The following is an 18,178-nucleotide window of genomic DNA, read 5'->3' as shown; positions in this document are numbered from 1 at the left end:
CTATTTCTGTCAGTGCGCAGAATAAAAGCATTTGTTCTCTCTCTAAAATAACTTCATTCTTATAGCACTGCAGCAGCTTCTTTGTTTCTAAGGTCATTGGTAATTTGATCCTGAGTGGTGCTGAGCTTTTCTCATCACATGAGAAACCTGCAGCCAGCTAATTTTGACAAGAAGCAATAAACGGGAAGAAGGAAAATAACAAAAAGGTAATTTAATTACTCAGATAGCCAGAATATTTACATAGAAGTCATCCACACACCCTTAGAATCATAGAAATACCCAGGTTGGAAAAGACCTTGAAGATCATCAAGTCCAACCACAGCCTAACCATAGTAGCCTAAGCTCTAAAAACCCTCTGCTAAATCATATCCCTGAGCACCACATCCAAACGGCTCTTAAACACATTCAGGGATAGATATTCAACCACCTCCCTGGGGAAAATCCTTAGATTGGTATCCTCATAACACAACTCTGAAATTTTAACATCTCTCTTGATCACGAGCTTTCTTTCTCACTCACTTTCGATATCTAAAACTATTCTAAAAATGAAATCTAAATGCCTATGATATTTAAAAACTGAGATTCCCAAACTGCTTGCATGATGTTGTAATGAGTCATGTTGCTCAGCACTCAGAACAGTTGAGAAAACTGAATGCCACAGACGTTGCCACATGAATGAAAGTAATGAACAATTATTAACCATGAGGAAGTGGTGCAATTTACAGAAATTGAATGTAAATTTCAAATGCTGTGCTATTTTAGCAGTGAGGACAGAATACTCATAGTCTTCAATTACAAATAAATATATGTTTATCACCAATCAAATGCTTGTTTCATTTCACATGGATTTGGTAAATAGCTTTCCATTTGACTAATAGGTACTTTCTAAACTAGTAAATCCATTGCAAATGAACTCTAGTACAAACACGTTCGCACCTAGATCTTTTCCTCAGTCTGGACAGAATACGAGTCAGTCATGAGACTACATCTCTTCTGTTTTCACCAAACATCCAATTTAATATATGATTTAGATATGATTTAGTGGAGGGTTTTTAGAGTTAGGGTATTGGTTAGGCTGCAGTTGGACTTGATGATCTTCAAGGTCTTTTCCAACCTGGGTAATTCTATGATTCTATGAATATTTCTGGGGAAAAACACATAAATATCACAGAATTAACACAAGGGTTATTTATTTTAGGAAATGGAGAATATAACCTGAACTGTGAGTAGGGTCTTGCTCATCTCCAAGACACACAAATTGAAGGAATGAGATTAGTTAGGATTCTCAAAGGGCAACATTTTGCCAGAAAGGCAAGGTAGGATCAGTGTTGACTTTCAGATCACTGAAGAAGGGAAAGTGAGATTTGTTGTTTTCAATTTGCAATCTGAATGGACAGATTTAGCCTGTGTTGGGAGGTATGTTTAGAATAGAAAACAGTATTATGTCTAAGTAATTTTTGTAAAAGAAATATAGAAAAGAAAGCCAGGAGGGACCTTAGTAGTGCTTTTAGCTCAGTAATTGGTCTTCAACAGGATTAGCCAATATCAAGAATAAGACAGGGACTCTCCAAGCTACAAGTGTGTGTCTCAACAGCCTGAATTGAAAAATAAATCTCTCCAGATGGTGCTATGAAAGTCTCATATCCTCTTCAAACCACAAGCAGACAGGGATGCATATTGTACTCTAAGGGCTGTTTTACCCCAGTGGGTAGCACAACTGAATCAGAAGACAGATCTGGAAGTCATCATAAATCATGATGACAAGATACCTATTCGCTTTCAGGTCTCTATAGGAATTGATTAATCATTTATTAAAGCACATATTAGTCATTTATTACTCTTTTATAAACCATGTGTCACTAGATATTCAAAATATGAGCAGATCTTATTTTTCACTTAAGACTCACAGCACCAGTATATCTCAAATTTCACTAAGGTGATGTTCTGTCAAATTATACCAGTTTTATCTTGTTCACAGGAGGCAAGCTGCTTTATTTAACTGGAAAATTCATCTAGGTGGAAAGAATTTCACACGATGTTAGAAAAAATAATCTATCCCTAAAATAGGAAAAATATTTCCCCAAACATTATTCTTCTGATATTAAAGAACTCTTTCTATTTTACATACAGTACATCCTCCTAGAAAAGGATGAAGTTGATGGCGAGGATGGAAGTAGCAGAAAGAGGAATTGCCTCAAGAGCAAGACTGTCTCCTGGCTAAAATAAAGTCTCAATTTCTAATGAACAAGTGAGAATGCTCTGATAGGTCCAACTAATTCTCAATGTATGACTAAGGATGTGTGGCTGTCCCAGATCTATGGTGAAGGACAATGTGAGAACAAGATGGACTAAAGACGAATCATCCTATTAACCCACATCATTGCATTCTTTTCCCTAGTGTCTGAAAGCACTGGCAAAGAAGAGACAAGTAAGCATATATGTGAAGAACAGATATTTTGAGATGTGTAGAGAAATGGGACAGTAACAAAACAATTAACTGGGCTGAATCTCACAAAGCAATATTCAATATATTAACCTGTCAAAGTACCTGACACATAACCTCTCAAGGGCTTACACAACTCTACTGAAGTTAATGGAAGTGCTTTGCTGGATCACAGCCAGGTTGCTCAAGTTTTGTGGTTATACCTTGATATACCGCCAATGAAAGAACAAAGGCCATAATTGCACTGGGATGGAATGGTTGTGGCATGCTAGTGAAAAATAATAGCAGATGGAAGAACACATTCCCTAGATGAACACATTCTTATCCAGCAAAACCTGAGTAAACACTACAGAAACTACTGAGAAGCTGCATATAGCACCAAGAGAATGTTTAGATCTTGCTGAAAACAGCAAATAAACCTATTAACATGTGTTTTGAATAGGTGTATAAAGAACCGGCTTCTAAGAAATAAATATTCTAAGTATTAGTAAACAGAAAAGTATTGCTTAGGTTTAGATACATAGACTTGTTTCACAAGAGTTTCTCAGTATAGTCAAAAGTTATGGAGGAAAGAAAAGGAAGATCAGTCAAGTGTCAAAAGGTAAAATTCATCTCCAATGGAGAGAGACTTGTTCAAGCATGGCTGAGATTGCTTTGAAATGGGGACTCAAAGAAACACATATAAGGCTCCTTGGGAACAGAAATATATGGAGAAATTTTCAACTTTAAAGGAAGTTTGAAAAATTATTAACTTTTTCTTGGCATTAATGTCATTGAAATCATAGATATCTTTTTAAAGATATACATAACAATGCATTGCACAGAACTTCATTTTGTCCACAGTCTAAGTATATGGTATTGTACTAATACAATGTCCAGACTTTAGTATGAATGATGATGAAAAAATATATTTAAATATATGTATAAAATCCACATCTTAGGAATTTATTGCCTTTCACTTTGTCATACCAGGAACTAACTTGGCTCTTGTGGTTACAGATGTAGAGAATGCACTGAAAATATGGCATAACTGAGCTATCAACAGCATACAGTAAACAATGGCCATAGATATTTTAGGCAGAAATTATACTGCCAGAAAAAAATACAGGCCAGTAAATATTCCTTTGTTTATAACATGGAAACAGACAGTGAGAGAAAATATCTTGAAAGAGAAGGAAGACAGCTATGAAAATACAGCAATACTATTCAAGCCTAATGCTAAAACAGCCACTTCTAAACACACAAAAACCAAACCTTTACATTTACTATATTTATGCTTTCTAAGTTATCATGTAGAATATGCTTTTTTCTTTCAAGTCCTCTTCAAATCAACAGTACTGTAGTATGCATCTTGTATTTAAATATAATAGGTAAGTATTTTAATCAATAAGCCAAAGCAAGTGGCATTACCTTTATTAACTGACACTCTCCATTCACTCATACTACATAATTAGAGTGCTTGTAAAGGGACCTGATACCATACATCTAAAGACTGATATTTTCTCCTTTATACATGGGATAAGAACACAACTTAGCAAGGCAGAAGGAAGATTTCTGAGGTCATTATCATCTCAAAATAGTAGTTACATATTCAAAACCAAGTCACAATGCATATACGCATATAAAAAGATGTATCTATAGGAAAATTAGTGTGTCACAAAGTGACAGCGCTGTCGGCTTCACACCTTCATCTCTTTTTCTACACTGACAGAGCCAGATTTCTAAGAATAAAAATATCTTTTACTATCATTACCTGAAATGAATTTATAAACATTTCCAAATTCCCATAGCAGCAGATGTAGCCTAACAGTAGATTTAGGAGCTAAGTAGAAACCCAAGTTGTTTTTTTTTAACACACTTGCCAGAGGAAACACTTCGGACAAACAGGATATAATCAATACATGTCTTCTTTGGAAAGGAAAGTTAGGAAATTCAAGTAAACAGTACTCTGAAGGCATGAACTGTTTTCACTACTGATGAGGGTCAGTTCCTTCCTAGTTGTAAATACACTGTGTTGTCCTAATGGGTTTGTTAATTACATTCAAGAAGGTTAAAATAATACAGTATTTTAAATATATTTCAACCACAGGTTGACAGAAAGCACTTTTCACAGATCTGAAAGACTGATCTAAAGGGCAGTTCTAAGGCCATTTAGTCAGCACATACATACGAAAGGTTTGGATCAGGCTCCTCATTGTACTTTTCAGGAGAGAAAAATGATACTGCTAAAGCGAGCAATTACAGCTATTGCAATTGATTAGTGAAAAGTAATATTCCTACTGGCAAAACTGTCTTTGTTTCTTATTTATTCCTTTTTCTTTGTTTTTATCATCTTCCTCCTTTCTTTTTTAATGTTATTCAATATGCATTTATGAAAGAAGCAATTATTCAAGTAAAATTGCAGCAATTTATTTCAAAATAATCTGTTGTCAAACTGTTAAAATTAGGCAAGGAAAAAAATACATAAAAAGTACATGTAAAGGAAAAAACAACATTTAAAGGAAAAGAATGTCTTTAGAGAGTTCCCTTTTCTACTCAGATTACCTGGAAATCAGCATTTCTAGGGCTTCTCACCTTTTGGGAATATTCCTTAAAAACTGCAGAGCTTCAAGAAATATTTATAATAAAATCCAAACGAACTGTTATTCAGTAGAACTTCTGGTCTTTAATTTTCTACAGATGCCAGATGTAAGAACTGCATGCTAATAAGATGCGAGAAGGCTAATAGGGTAGGTGAGAGAAAGGAATACTATGGGAAGGGTAGGAAACTAGTTGCATGCGTTGCCTGAAACAAGAAATTCCCTTTCTCCCCAACGCCCCCACCATCTTCAGTGCTGTTCAATGGAATTCAGCTTGCAAGGAAAAAGACTTTCACCTGTAAGTTGAATTTAAAGCTTTTAGGACCATATTTTTCAATACAGATCTGACAACATTAGCTTTTCTACAGCTGAAGTGCAGAAGCCAGGACAAAACATGTTCCTCTCATCCACGCTCAAGCAAGATCTTACCTCCTTCTTGGTAAATTCTGGTGGGTGGTCATTTTTGTCATCAATAACAATAGTGGCAGTTGCAGTTCCAGTAAGTCCCACATCATGGCCGCCCATATCCTTGGCTTCAATAACCAGCTCGTACTTTGGAGTTTCCATTGTCTGGAAAAATTACAGAAAAAATTTAAGAAAACCTAACAGTTATCTAACATAAACTTTTATTTCACATGAAGATTTTAGTTTTGTCTGTCAAAACATGGTATAGAAATGGATCTGGTGACACAGTTAATGCTTTACAAAAACATAAAGCTTTCTCTGAGCTTCAGCCACGACAATGGCTGTTTGGGATACAGTATGAAGGAATACAGGTGAATGCTGGTCAGCAGTATATAACCGATTGTTTAAGAAGGTTAGAAAAGAGATAAGAAATTAAAATATAATTGCTCTTTAAGAGAAAGCTTTCACTTCAATGCACTGGTATTTAGGAGCCTGTCTCATCCACGTTATGATGAGTACATAATTAAATACTAATGCCACAATCTACATACTCATTCATTTTATTTTATTAAATCTAATTCATTCTGCATATTAGCATTTAGAATGGTAATCTAAGTTTGCTTCATGGTAAAAAAAAACAACACCACAAGAGAGCAGCTTCTAAAACAGGCAACAACTACCTGATATTTTATGAAATAATGTGATTTATATCTGTGTATCCAATTTCTCTACTATGGTTGCTTATCTGACTGTCTACCTCTAGTAGAAAAAGACAGCACTAACAACACAGGTCTACAAGAAAAGCCATTTTTGGTTTATCTACTCTGAAAAACAGCTGTGACTTGGGGAAAAACAAGAAACTGCAGCCACTGCTCTGGAGTGGAAATGTTAAGAGCATTTGTAATTCACTCCTCTTACATCAGACATTAAGTACATCTGTTTGTTCACTGGACAGCTGAATATTAACACGGCAAAATTTGTTACCAGCATCAGAATCTTCTCTCATGAAACACCCAGGGTTTTGATACAGATTTCAGTGGAGACAAGACTGGGCACCTAATTAAAATGATTATTTTCCCCATTTGTATGGCTGCCTTACATGAACCATCTGCCTAAAGACCATATGTGTTGTATCACTGATGGAGAACACAGATGGGAAGGTGCTGCAACCACCTTTAAAGCTATATGGTAAGAATATCACGTGTAGTGGATTTTTAAAGCTTTCAAGAAAAACAAATCTGGAACTCAGGAGAAAAGCTACGTAACAGCACCAGAAAGGGTTGTTCACTCAAGTGCTTTTTTATCCTCAGAGCATCTCTATCAGCCATCTGTGCATACAAGAACCAAGGCTGCACATCTTTGACATCACTCATCCCGTGTCCTTCAGGCAACACTACTGCAGAGAATTAACATGCAGAGAGGAAACTTGTGTGAAATTCCAGATAGCAGCATTGATCTCTGTCTGCCATCCATACGCTGCCTGATGAAGCAGAACCAAAGAGGCTGGAACAGGGCTTACCCAGTAGCAGAGAACATCTCACCATCTACAATTTAAAACAGGCTCAGTTTTCATCCCAGGCTTAGTGAAGCTGCCTCCCTAGGCCACATAATCTGCTTTATAGCTCACGAATTCAAAAGCATTCACTAAATAGTACATTGTGTATTTTCCTGGGTACACACAACATACTTCTCAGAGCACATGTGAAAAAGGAGGCTCCAATTCCTGAAGCATTTGAGGCCAAGACAAAAGCAACCCAATCAAGTTGCTCATCAGATCAATGTGTCACGAAGCAGTATATTTGCATGTAAAAATCAATGAGTCAAGCCAGAAGTCCTAAAAACATACAGACTACTGATCAGTTGTCACTGCCACGCTGAGAATCCTAAGAAAAGTATTTCCTTACATTATTTCTTGAAATTCATCACAGAAGGCAGCAAACTCAGAACAAGATTTTGATTTATATCATAGTATAAATATACATGAAGAAATATTAGTGTTATCTCCAACATAAATTCAGGTTATAAAGTGGAACAAGATTTACAGTTTTCATATGTTTCTTTTCTAAAAAGTTTTCAATGTATTAAAAAAACTGTATGAAATTTCTCTCCCCTTCTCTAAATGTACCTTTTTCATTATTTTCATTAGGAAATTATTATAATATGGGAAACTTGCAAAGCCATTTATCATTTCGCGTTTATAAACGTCCCTGCTCAAAAGAAGCCCTCGTTTACTCATAAATTAGCCTTTTTTCCTTTGAAAACTGTCCCATTTTCTGTTGAAAGCAAGACTATTTATGCTAGAAATTGTGTCTATTGCAGCAGAAATTTCTGTGACAGGAGTCCAATGCTTAAGTGTGCAATGGAATGTGGAAAACATTGAATTTTGAGTCGTATCACATATCATTATGAATACTTCACACTTTTCCTGCTATGCAGCACTTTCTACATCTAGTTCTGTCACCAAATATTTGCTTTGTTAGGGAAAGCAAATCCCAACACATCCAAACCCAAGAGTACTGTTCCCATCAGACGCTCCCTTTATACAAGGAGATTGCAGTACAGAAATATGTGACAACTCTCAAGGAAGTGGATCTACAGTTTAAAACAAATGATAGATGATTTTAATAAATGAGCATTAAGTTGCTGTTTCTGTGGCGTATTATTTATAGCTGTGACTTCGTGGAGGGTTGCACTGTTGAGAGAGTTTGTGTAATTACAGCAGGGGTCCCATTCCTATCCCCATAAATTCTCACTGAAGTCATTTAGCCACGGCAGGGGTGACAATGGCAAATAGTTTGAATTGCCAAGGAGGTGAGCCGTGTCAGGAGAACTCTTCTTTGAAGGCCCACCCACTGCCAACATCACCAGTGCTAACATTTGTATCACATCTCACTCCCTGCCACCCCAACATCTCTGGTTCAGCCCTGGTAAGTAACACGATAAAGGACCTTTCTGGCATCTTATTTTCTGACTCCTAACAAAGCCAGCAAGATGTGATCACAACAGTGCAAAATAAACATTTCAGTGTGTGTATGGGCAGTTAGAAAAAAACAGATGATGAATTGTATTAAGCATAGAATGGATCCAGTTAACAACTGTTTTCTGACAATTTTGAGCTTTCAATGCATATTTCCTACAGATACAGTAGGAAAACTATTAGTGACTTAAGAAATGCATACTGTTGGTAGTGCTTCACATAACCAGCATTTACAATACCAGTCTTGGTATGGCAGAGGGGCAGAGGCAACCAAAAAAGGCTTCTACAGGTAAGGAAGTGCAATAGCTGAGGAAGTGAATGTCTTCACTGAACATGTGAACACTGGAGTCATTTGATTTATCTTTAAATATTCAAATGAAATATCAACTTTTTTGAGCATCACTATGAGAGTCCAGGGATATAAGTCATTTCTGTATTTGCCGTCACTGATGACCTCAGGAACACAGTGCTCCTGAGTGCATGTATTGTGGTGCACAATTAAGTTTTGTTTAAGATCTTAATGAGCTGATAAAGATCACAAAGTGTAGCACCCAAGTGAGAAACTGGAATCAAGGTCTGCTACTTTAATAAGGAAACACATCCAAGCAGTGTGTAATTTGTTTATCTGAATAAAATGGCCATGGTAACCTTTTTGTTTAGGTGTGGGAGGAATCAGGAAAAATGTAGTTTGTCTACACCATCAAAAACAAATACATTGATTTTATCTATCTCCTGAATTTAGGCTCCTAAGTAAAGCAAAAATGTCTGTCAATGAATTAAAGCTGCAACTTTAATCATAGAATCACTCAGGTTGGAAAAGACCTTGAAGATCATCAAGTCCAACTGCAGCCTAACCAGTACTCTTACTCTAAAGACCCTCTGCTAAATCATATCCCTGAGCACCACATCCAAACGGCTCTTAAACACATCCAGGGATGGTGACTCAACCACCTCCCTGGGGAGCCTATTCCAGTGTTTAAATACCCTTTCTGTAAAGAAGCATTTCCTAGTGTTTTCCATCAACTTCATTGGGGTTATGAACTCAGAAGGAACAATCAAGGTGCTTATTTGAATGCTTAACATAGAATTTAAGTCTTAACTTCTGAAATTCGAAAGTTTTGGTCAGACATTTTGTTTGAATATTAAGTGAAATAGATAATAGTTTCACAAGAATGAAGAGAGTGAGAAAACTCTTCTAATAAAAGACTTTTTGCCATTGGCACTTGGAATACTTATGACTAAAACTAATCTATGAAATTGGCATATGGATTGCATGTATATGAAAAACACTTCTTTCTGCCTGAAAATTGAAAGCCTGGTCCCTGTTAGAGTACTTCCAAGCACAGCGTGCATTGGGAATCCTATTTACTAAAATAATACTTTCTGTTTTTCCAATACAGCTACATATTTTCAGGAGATAATATATTTTCTGGAAGGACACTGTACTGCACATTTGGAAATCTATTTGTGAAGCTGAATCTAAACTAAGAAGAACGTGGATAAAGGCTTAATCTTCTATGTCATGTGAAGATGGACGGGCTTCAGAATTTTAGGCTACATTAGTTGTTTGTTTCATCTCTAATTCAAAGAGGTTTCAACAGTCATTCAACCTATTTTCCTGTAGATGTTCACAACATTGTTTCCACTATTTGTATTTAAGTATGATACAGAATGTTCAAAACATTCATAAGGGCCTCAAGTGTATTTAATACTTGTTGCCAATGAGTGCCTGTTAATATTTTCTATAACAATACAACAATACCACAACACTTCTACTGTAATTATGTTTACAGACAACATACTCAGGCATATTAACATATTAGCAGTGTGCTATCGTATCATAGTTTTCACTAATGCCTTTATAATATAACCAGAAAGAAAAATTCTTTGAATTTAAATAATTTCAGTTCGTGCTAAATAAATGCTTGTGTTCATTTAAGATGGTAATTGCATGTAGTGCACACTGAATACATCCTATTAAGACATAATCAATCTCCTTGTTAAGTAACAATATCAACATTCAATCTAACATTGTTCCAGAGTATGCTGTCAGGATTTTGACAAATGTAGAATTAAAAAAAAAAAAAAATAGAAAAGGAATAATGTGACTATTAACAGCTCTAACAGATATAATGCTTTTATAATTATAATATTAGCTTTTATATTAAATGTCAATTGCCACAGTGTAAAAAGCACAGCATAGTCTGAGGCTTTGCATTCAGAGCTTGAATTACAGCTTGATGAATTAAAAAAAATGAAGTTTGTAATGCAAATCCTCTTTAGCTCACCAATTTACAATTTTTTTTATATCAGAAAGGAAGTTCTACAGTTTAATCATTGCAATAAGGCACTCATGTTATGAAGAAAATCAATATCTGTTTACTACCCATAGGAGAGAGAGTTCATAGGTAGATCTAGAAGCAAAAAGAAGACTAAATTTTCTCTTTGAGCAGCTGTTAAAAAAGAAATTGTTTCCAAGTATGTGATTGAGATAGCTTCCTCAATCCAAGGCCAGAGAATAAAGTGCTTGCATTAAAGCACCCCAGCAGCTGAGGAAAGTGAGGTAAGACCCTGTTCTCGAGTACAAACAAGGACTTCAGCCTGGTTGTCTGATGTGCTGAAGAACTAAACTTCAAGCTAGCTTTCAGGAGCGCTCAAAACAGCAACTCTCTTTGTGATTACATACATTTCTTTCAATAATGTGGATTTTTTCTCTTCTCCCTCCAAACGCTGTGTTTCAAAAAGCGCTCAATTTTGACAAATCAGCATATTCCCATAAAAACTGTTCTCTTGTAATACCCAATCAGCTCTATTTGCAGTGTTAGATATTTCATTTTAACAGTCACGATTTGCAATTCAAATAATCTGCAGACTAAAAGATATTTGCCAAAAAAAAAGTTCAAATAATTTTAATCCATTAACATATTAGAGATGAACAATCTGTTTGCAGACAATTTGTGAAGAGAAAGAAGGGCAAAGCTGTTCTAATAAATTATTGCAAATTATTCAATCATTCTAAGTCCCTGCCATAGACTGAAATGAGTCTATTTAAATCCAAAGCATAAATGAAGAGGCCAGTTTCTCCAACACAGTAACCCATCATGGTTATCAGTACAGACAGCTTTTCAGATATTTCTATATTAAAAATACCTCTGCTAGGAGGATTCCCTAACACATACGAAGGGTGCAAAGGCGACACATTAAAGGTTGGTACACACAGACTATTTAAAATGTTGTTAAAACTGCTGTAACTTTACGAGGAAAAATCATGACCAGCCCTCAAATTGTTAAGCCTGAGAATATGCTCAACCTTTTACATAAATCAGCACAGTTCCAATGACTTTGCATTGGCTGCCCAAGCTTATTTCTATATGTTTATTAAGCTACTGTTCACAAACAACCACACACACACACTTTCACGCCACAATATAAGGTGCTGCATTTATGGTAAAACTGGTAGGTTGCCACAGATTTGCTCTTAGTTCTGTATTGTTTTGTATGCAAGTCTGCCTCCAGATCATCATGGCATCCATCAAGATTATAAGTGTCCTCAAAACATACATTTTGAACAAAAAGCCAGCAACATCTCTCAATTCCTCCAAGCACAATGATGAAGGTAATATCTTCTTCCCTATTGCAAGTATAATCGCACTAGAATTTGGGAAACCTTGCTATCAGTGAACAGCAACAGAGTGCTAGTGATGGTGTTTGTGCAACACAGAATAGGACCTAATGAAGTTCTAAGCATTTCAGCCATGGAGGATAAACCAGTTCACGATAGAAATATTTCATGCAACAGCAGTAACATAGGGCTGGTCAGCACTCCTCTCCATTGCCTGGAAACAAACTGCTTTCCTAAATTGTGTGGACAGTGGCCAATGTCAGTTATCACTGATCTTGTTGGTAAACATACATCATGCTCCTGCAGCAGGAAACAGAGGAATTCTTCACTGAGCAAAACAAAAGAATCTGTGAAGGATGCTTATCAGTACTTGAATTTGGTCCTCCTTGAATCTGAATCAAGTTTAAGAAACCCTTAAGTACTTCCTGCAGGCTTAGAAGGAGGATACTCAACAGTTCCAGGAGATAGATATTACCTTTCACAGAATTATGTCCCATAAAAGGCATTTCCAAAGCAGAATGGAAAAAATGCTAGATTTTTTTTGAGTATAACCTTTATGTTCGTAACCTGTCAAGAAGAGTATCTGAATAAGGCAGAGGGAATGTTTGAAGCACTTCAGCCAAACCCCAGCACATTTCTTTCCTCACAAAGTCAACCCTGAACCAAGCAACACACCAATAACACAGCATAGTTCCTGAATGCTATATGCCTTTGTACTCCTGAACTGTACTTATTAGCACACATTACTACACGATACTAAATGAAACGTAATGCCGATTACCTTATGATTCATCACCATCAAACAGTCTATCATCTTGCCAAAGATGAAATTAGATTAACAAAGTTTATCCCACTGAGATCTGCCTGGATGCCAATGCAACACTTGCGCTAATTTACCTCTTTGTTCCAAGACATCACAGATCCACACAGTGCCCTCATCTTTCTCATCAAACATCAAGTCCTAGATGGATAATTCAGGGAAATCAAGTTTATTTAACAGCAACCAGCAGACAATAACAAGCCCAGGAAAGCTGCCTGGCTGCGTGTGCAGGGTTTGTATACACTGTCATGCCCACGAGGATTAGGAAACAGCTTCTGGGGTGAATTACTCTATAGTTCACAGTTACTACACCTCTGTTTGCACCATGGTGAGGTCTTGGAAACTAGCACCTAGATTTCTTTCAGCCAAAACCCAACTGCAGAGTATGCCCTGCGATTCATCCAACACACTGCTGATACAGTGTGACTCAGTTCTGAGTACAAGACTAGAGTGTGATGTGAAAGACTGCAGCATGCAATATGGAGATCAGTCCATTAGCATCAACTGTTTTGCTCTACAGATCTGCTTTTTTCTGGCCTACTCTGTTTGCTAACACAGAAAGAACTTTCCAGTCCACAATAAACAAGACTGTTAGCTTTCACCAGCCAGTGACAGCAACCTCATAAGCCAGAGGCAAAACAAGGAGATGGAAGAGGAGACAAGAACCAAAAGATCCCATGAAGTTCCAAAGGCTGTGACACAACTGGGTTACGGCAGTCACCAAGCAAGTCTGAACCATCCAACAAACTGACAGTACCTGCTGCAGGGCTTTTCCAGTAGGTGCTTCATCCTTATCCCCAAACAGCACTTAGATTTACAAGTGCTTAACATGTTTCCTGAACTCATTTTATCCAGAAGAATGTGAACTAGAATGTGTGTTAAGGTCTGTGGCTGATCACTGGGAAGCAGCTTTTCTGACAATCTTTGCACAGCAGTTTTCTTTCAGTTTCAATTTATAATCATCTAAACCAATATTCTCCATCTAGGTAATAAAAGATAATAAGTTTTATGATACCTCCCTAATGCCAAGTCTTTACATAATCTGTTATCAAATGAATCAAAATGAAGCTTACTGGGTTAACATCAGAAACCACATTCTTACAAATTAGGAACACTTAGGCTGTATTTCCCTCCATAAACATTCCAATTTCCACAACAGCAAGCAATGCTATAAAGGTCAGGATGGAAATTGTGTTCCTGCTGTGTAATCTGCTTTGTAGATTTGTACTGGTGGTCAAAATGCCCAGAAAACTCAATTACTGACTTGCTATGACAACCATACATCAGCAGGTCTAGATGGACAGAGGTTATTTCTAAAATTACTACCCTAATGCAAAAAGCATATTCTGTGATTCCAGTTGTACAACCTTTGCCTGATGTTTATATTGTTAAATATTAATGGAAGCACTGCCTATTATTTCAGGCATATTATCAGGAACATAGTATTCTAGTTAAATAGGTACATTCTAAGTTGGAGGGTAAAAAAAAAATAAAAAAAAATAACCCTCCATGTCTGAGAAATTTAAATGCAATATTCTAATCAGAATAGTGACCAAATGTTAATTTTAATCACCATTATCATTTTCCCCTTAACTTTAATTTTTTATGCAAATCTTCTTTTACTTTAGTGTTCTACTGCCAGTAATAATTCCAGGTACACTCTGAAATAAAGGATCCTGTTGAGAGTGTAATGAATCAGCAAATGATACCAGTTTCGCCCATGTACAAAAACAATTCTAGTTACAGCATTTATACCCTCGTTGGGTTATACCTACAGAATATAAATTGATCTAATTTTAAATCATCCACAGGAAAATGGTGTAAAACGGATTTCAATTACACTATTGCTGTTTTACAAAATGGCTTCCCACACTATGGGGTGAAAAATCAGCCCCTCCAGAGGATTTACTTCCTGATGAAAGGAGTAACAACAGAATTTTCCATTTAACGTTTCTCCGATTCCATTCCTTTCTTACTTAGTCCTCAGCATATTTTTTTATCAGCTTTCTTGATAAAAACAATTACATTTCTTATTTAGAACTTCTACACTTTCCACTTTGATTAGTACGTTTTGGTTTTGTTAACCTTTTATAATGCTACTCATACCTTCCAAAAGCATACAAAAATCAAATCAGCCACCCCCCCCCCAGTTCCCTCTCATCAGATGCTGATTCCTTGTAATCTCACCAAATTCCTACGGAATTAGCACTTTCAGACTACATCTCTGGTACTCCTCCACTGCTTTGCACAGGTTTTGCACTGCAGCACTGTTGTTTTTGATAAACAGTGATTCTAGCTGCTAAGGTTTGTGCCTCTTATAGGTTTATGTCCACGTACCAGAACTGCATGCAGCTTCTTTCTGTTAATCAATCAATGGTTCTTCCCATTAAGAATGTAAAAGAAAGAATGGATTTCTAACTCATACATCTTATTAGCATACCAAGATAACTATCTACTTATGGCATGAATTTAATGTGTGACCCAGGGAAAATAAAAATAAAATGTGGGAGATGGTGCACGCAGAAGAATTATGTTCTCAAGGACTTTGGAAGACTGAATAAATGCACAGCTTTTTGCTTAAATAGAAAATCTCTCCAAAAGGAATACAAGCCAGAACCCTAGCAGACACTTGACACAAACTATAGAACACAGTGCTCAAACAATAAGATATAATAGAGGACAAACTTGACTCCCTTCTTGTACAGCCAGCCAAGCAGCTGCATGTTCTTTTATGTATGTTCTTAGAAGCATAATTTTATGGCACAAAATCTTGCTTGAGATTGTGTCAGTGTAATAAATTTTTCTTTTAAGAAATACAATATATTTTACTTATTATTATTATTTTTGCCTGAACTAAGGGCATTCTCAGCAAGTAAATATTTGTCTAATTTTGCTTCTTTGCCCCACACAGCATCACAATAAATCTGGCATATCTCTGAAGGTCTGTGATCCTGGCATTCCCATCCAAGGAGATACTCTGCCAAGAGGTCTGCAATGTGGCAAAATCTTTAAGCATTTGACCATTTAAGGCATAATACTGCACTAGCAAAGATCCAAAGAAATCTTATGTTCTCCATTTTTATATCAAGACATTGAGTTAATATTTTTAATAATGCCCTATTGTAACTTTCTAAATCATATACAAGGTAATTTGGCAAAATGTATGGATTTGTTATAAGCTTACAGTGTGTTAAGATTACGAAGCAGGAGTACTAAATTGTATATGAAAAAATCCTACATTCATGCCATATAACACTTGAAATCATCAGGAGGCCTGGCTTCATATACAATATTCCTTCATAAGAAGTCCCCAAAATGCAGTGTAAATTAAATTTAGATGATTTGCTGAATCACGACAGAAATAAAGTTAAGAGCTGAAGACTAAGAAATCTACTGCGTTGTTTAAATCAAGGAAGAACAAACTACAATTAAGTGAATGATTTCTACAAGACTGGAGAGACAGAGGTCAACCTCAGAAGTAGGTTATGTGGGATATGGAAGTAACCAGAGGTCAGGGAACAAAGATGGAGTAAGTTTGTAATGGGTTTTGTAAACCTGAAGTGCCATTTCCAGGCAGTTCTCGTACACTAAGAGCAATAAAGCCAACAAAAGAGAGAATGGGATGGGAGGCACAGCTAGCAAGAAAAAAAAAAAAAGGAAAAAAAAAAAAGAATACTTGTCTCCCCTGAAGAACTGGAGGAGACAGTGAACCATCATTAAAGGACACTTCAAGGCTAGAAATTGCTAAACCATAGCTGTGGATACAAGAAGCACTACCATACTTGGATGGGAAGTATTGTGCCACAGGGATCGTTTTCAAACTCAAAGCCCTGTGTTGCTCCCACTATTACTTGCTATGAAGGTGAAGGATTAGTGGTTTGCTTCTAGTCCAGCAGCATGTTATACTCCATGTGTCTACAAGCAAACTCTTAACCTGTTCCCTTCAGTCACCTCAGCTCTGCCAAATCTCCATCTATTGCTCCAAAGAGGTACATGTGCAGTGCCTGCATACTACCACATGCATGAAGGCCTGATCCAAGTAGCATGGGCTGCTGAAAGGATCTGTACAACCTTGTGTTCCCCAGCAGGGCATTTTAGCATATCTCATATAGTAGAAGACAAATACAGAGCTATAGTGCAGACGAATTCTGGCCAAGCTCCAAATGTTCTGATAAGCAGGTTTGCCCTCAAGCAAGGCGAGAGCTTTTAATAGCATGAAACAAACTGGGTCAGAAGCCTTTCAGTGCATCTTAGACACATGTAGATAAATGTAATTTTGTATTACTGTCAGACATCTCATAAAGATTTGTGATAATGCCAAATAAATGACTAAGGCACCTTTTCAGTTCTCTCCAGATTAGCATTTTCTGTGTCTAGAATGAATACAAGGGGAATGCATGAAATCCTCAATCCATATTTATGGATGCCCTTCAAAAGCTTTTGGAACCAATGATAGATTTGATGAGACCAATCAGATCAAGATCTAATTCCTGACATTTCTGCAGGTCAGAGATTACATGAATCAATCACACTGGAATCCTCTGCAACTTTTATCGAAACTAAGAAACTCTTACATAATTAACTTATCAGATTAAATCTCTTACCCAAACTAACAAACAAGTCAGAGTTATGGGATCAGGTTCACGTCCTGGAACTACTTCAAAATATTTTTGTAAAAAGAAATACAAATTTGGCATGGCAACTGTAAATCTAATAGGATTTAAATATATTTTTTTAATTGAATACTAAAAATAGAGGGTATAATTGTAATGACAATTCAAGCTTAACAAGAGTAAAACAGCAATAAAAGCCTTACAAGGAACATCCCTCTATTTCTCTCTCCCCCCACCTCTCTCAATGGAAAGGTCTCAAACTATGATTTAATACAATTTCATTATTTGAACTGAGATTAACAAATATTAGTCTCATTATAAATTTTAATGCTATTTGCATAAACTTTATTGAGAGAAGAAGAAAAGGAAAAGAGAATTTTCAAATTCATAAGAAATAAATGCAAGATAGTGTTTAATTTTCTATTGCCTTAAAAACCTATCTAGGTCATTGAGTTAAACTATTTTCTAGAGGTAAAAAAAAAAGGCTGAGTTAACACTGCAAGAAGCAGAACTGATTGAAGCAGACTAGATGGTATGTAGTGAAATAAGTAGCTTAATAAATAGATGGAGACAACACTCTAAAATTACTTCCTTTCCAAATGTTCAGTGCCTGGTAAGATCCTGACCATCAAAGCAGGAATAGTTCTATTTGTGGGAATCTAAACTAAAATTTGTATTAGTTAGGTATTAGCTTACTAAAGCAGATTGCATTCAGATAA

General features: G+C 36.3%; 1 protein-coding gene across 5 annotated transcripts in view; it reads right to left on the bottom strand.

Moving 5' to 3' along the window:
- Window positions 1–18,178, bottom strand: part of CDH13 (cadherin 13) — a 386,189-nt gene that overhangs the window by 69,478 nt on the left and 298,533 nt on the right. For all 5 annotated transcript variants that reach the window (XM_015874146.2, XM_015874147.2, XM_032447005.1 and 2 more), the window contains one exon: window positions 5,452–5,592. In XM_015874146.2, coding sequence (XP_015729632.1) covers window positions 5,452–5,592 — 141 coding nt within the window. The remainder of the gene's footprint in view (window positions 1–5,451; window positions 5,593–18,178) is intronic.

The sequence above is a fragment of the Coturnix japonica genome, chromosome 11 (genome assembly GCF_001577835.2).
Source record: "Coturnix japonica isolate 7356 chromosome 11, Coturnix japonica 2.1, whole genome shotgun sequence".
Classification (NCBI taxonomy): domain Eukaryota; kingdom Metazoa; phylum Chordata; class Aves; order Galliformes; family Phasianidae; genus Coturnix; species Coturnix japonica.
This window is presented reverse-complemented; position numbering and strand designations above follow the sequence as displayed.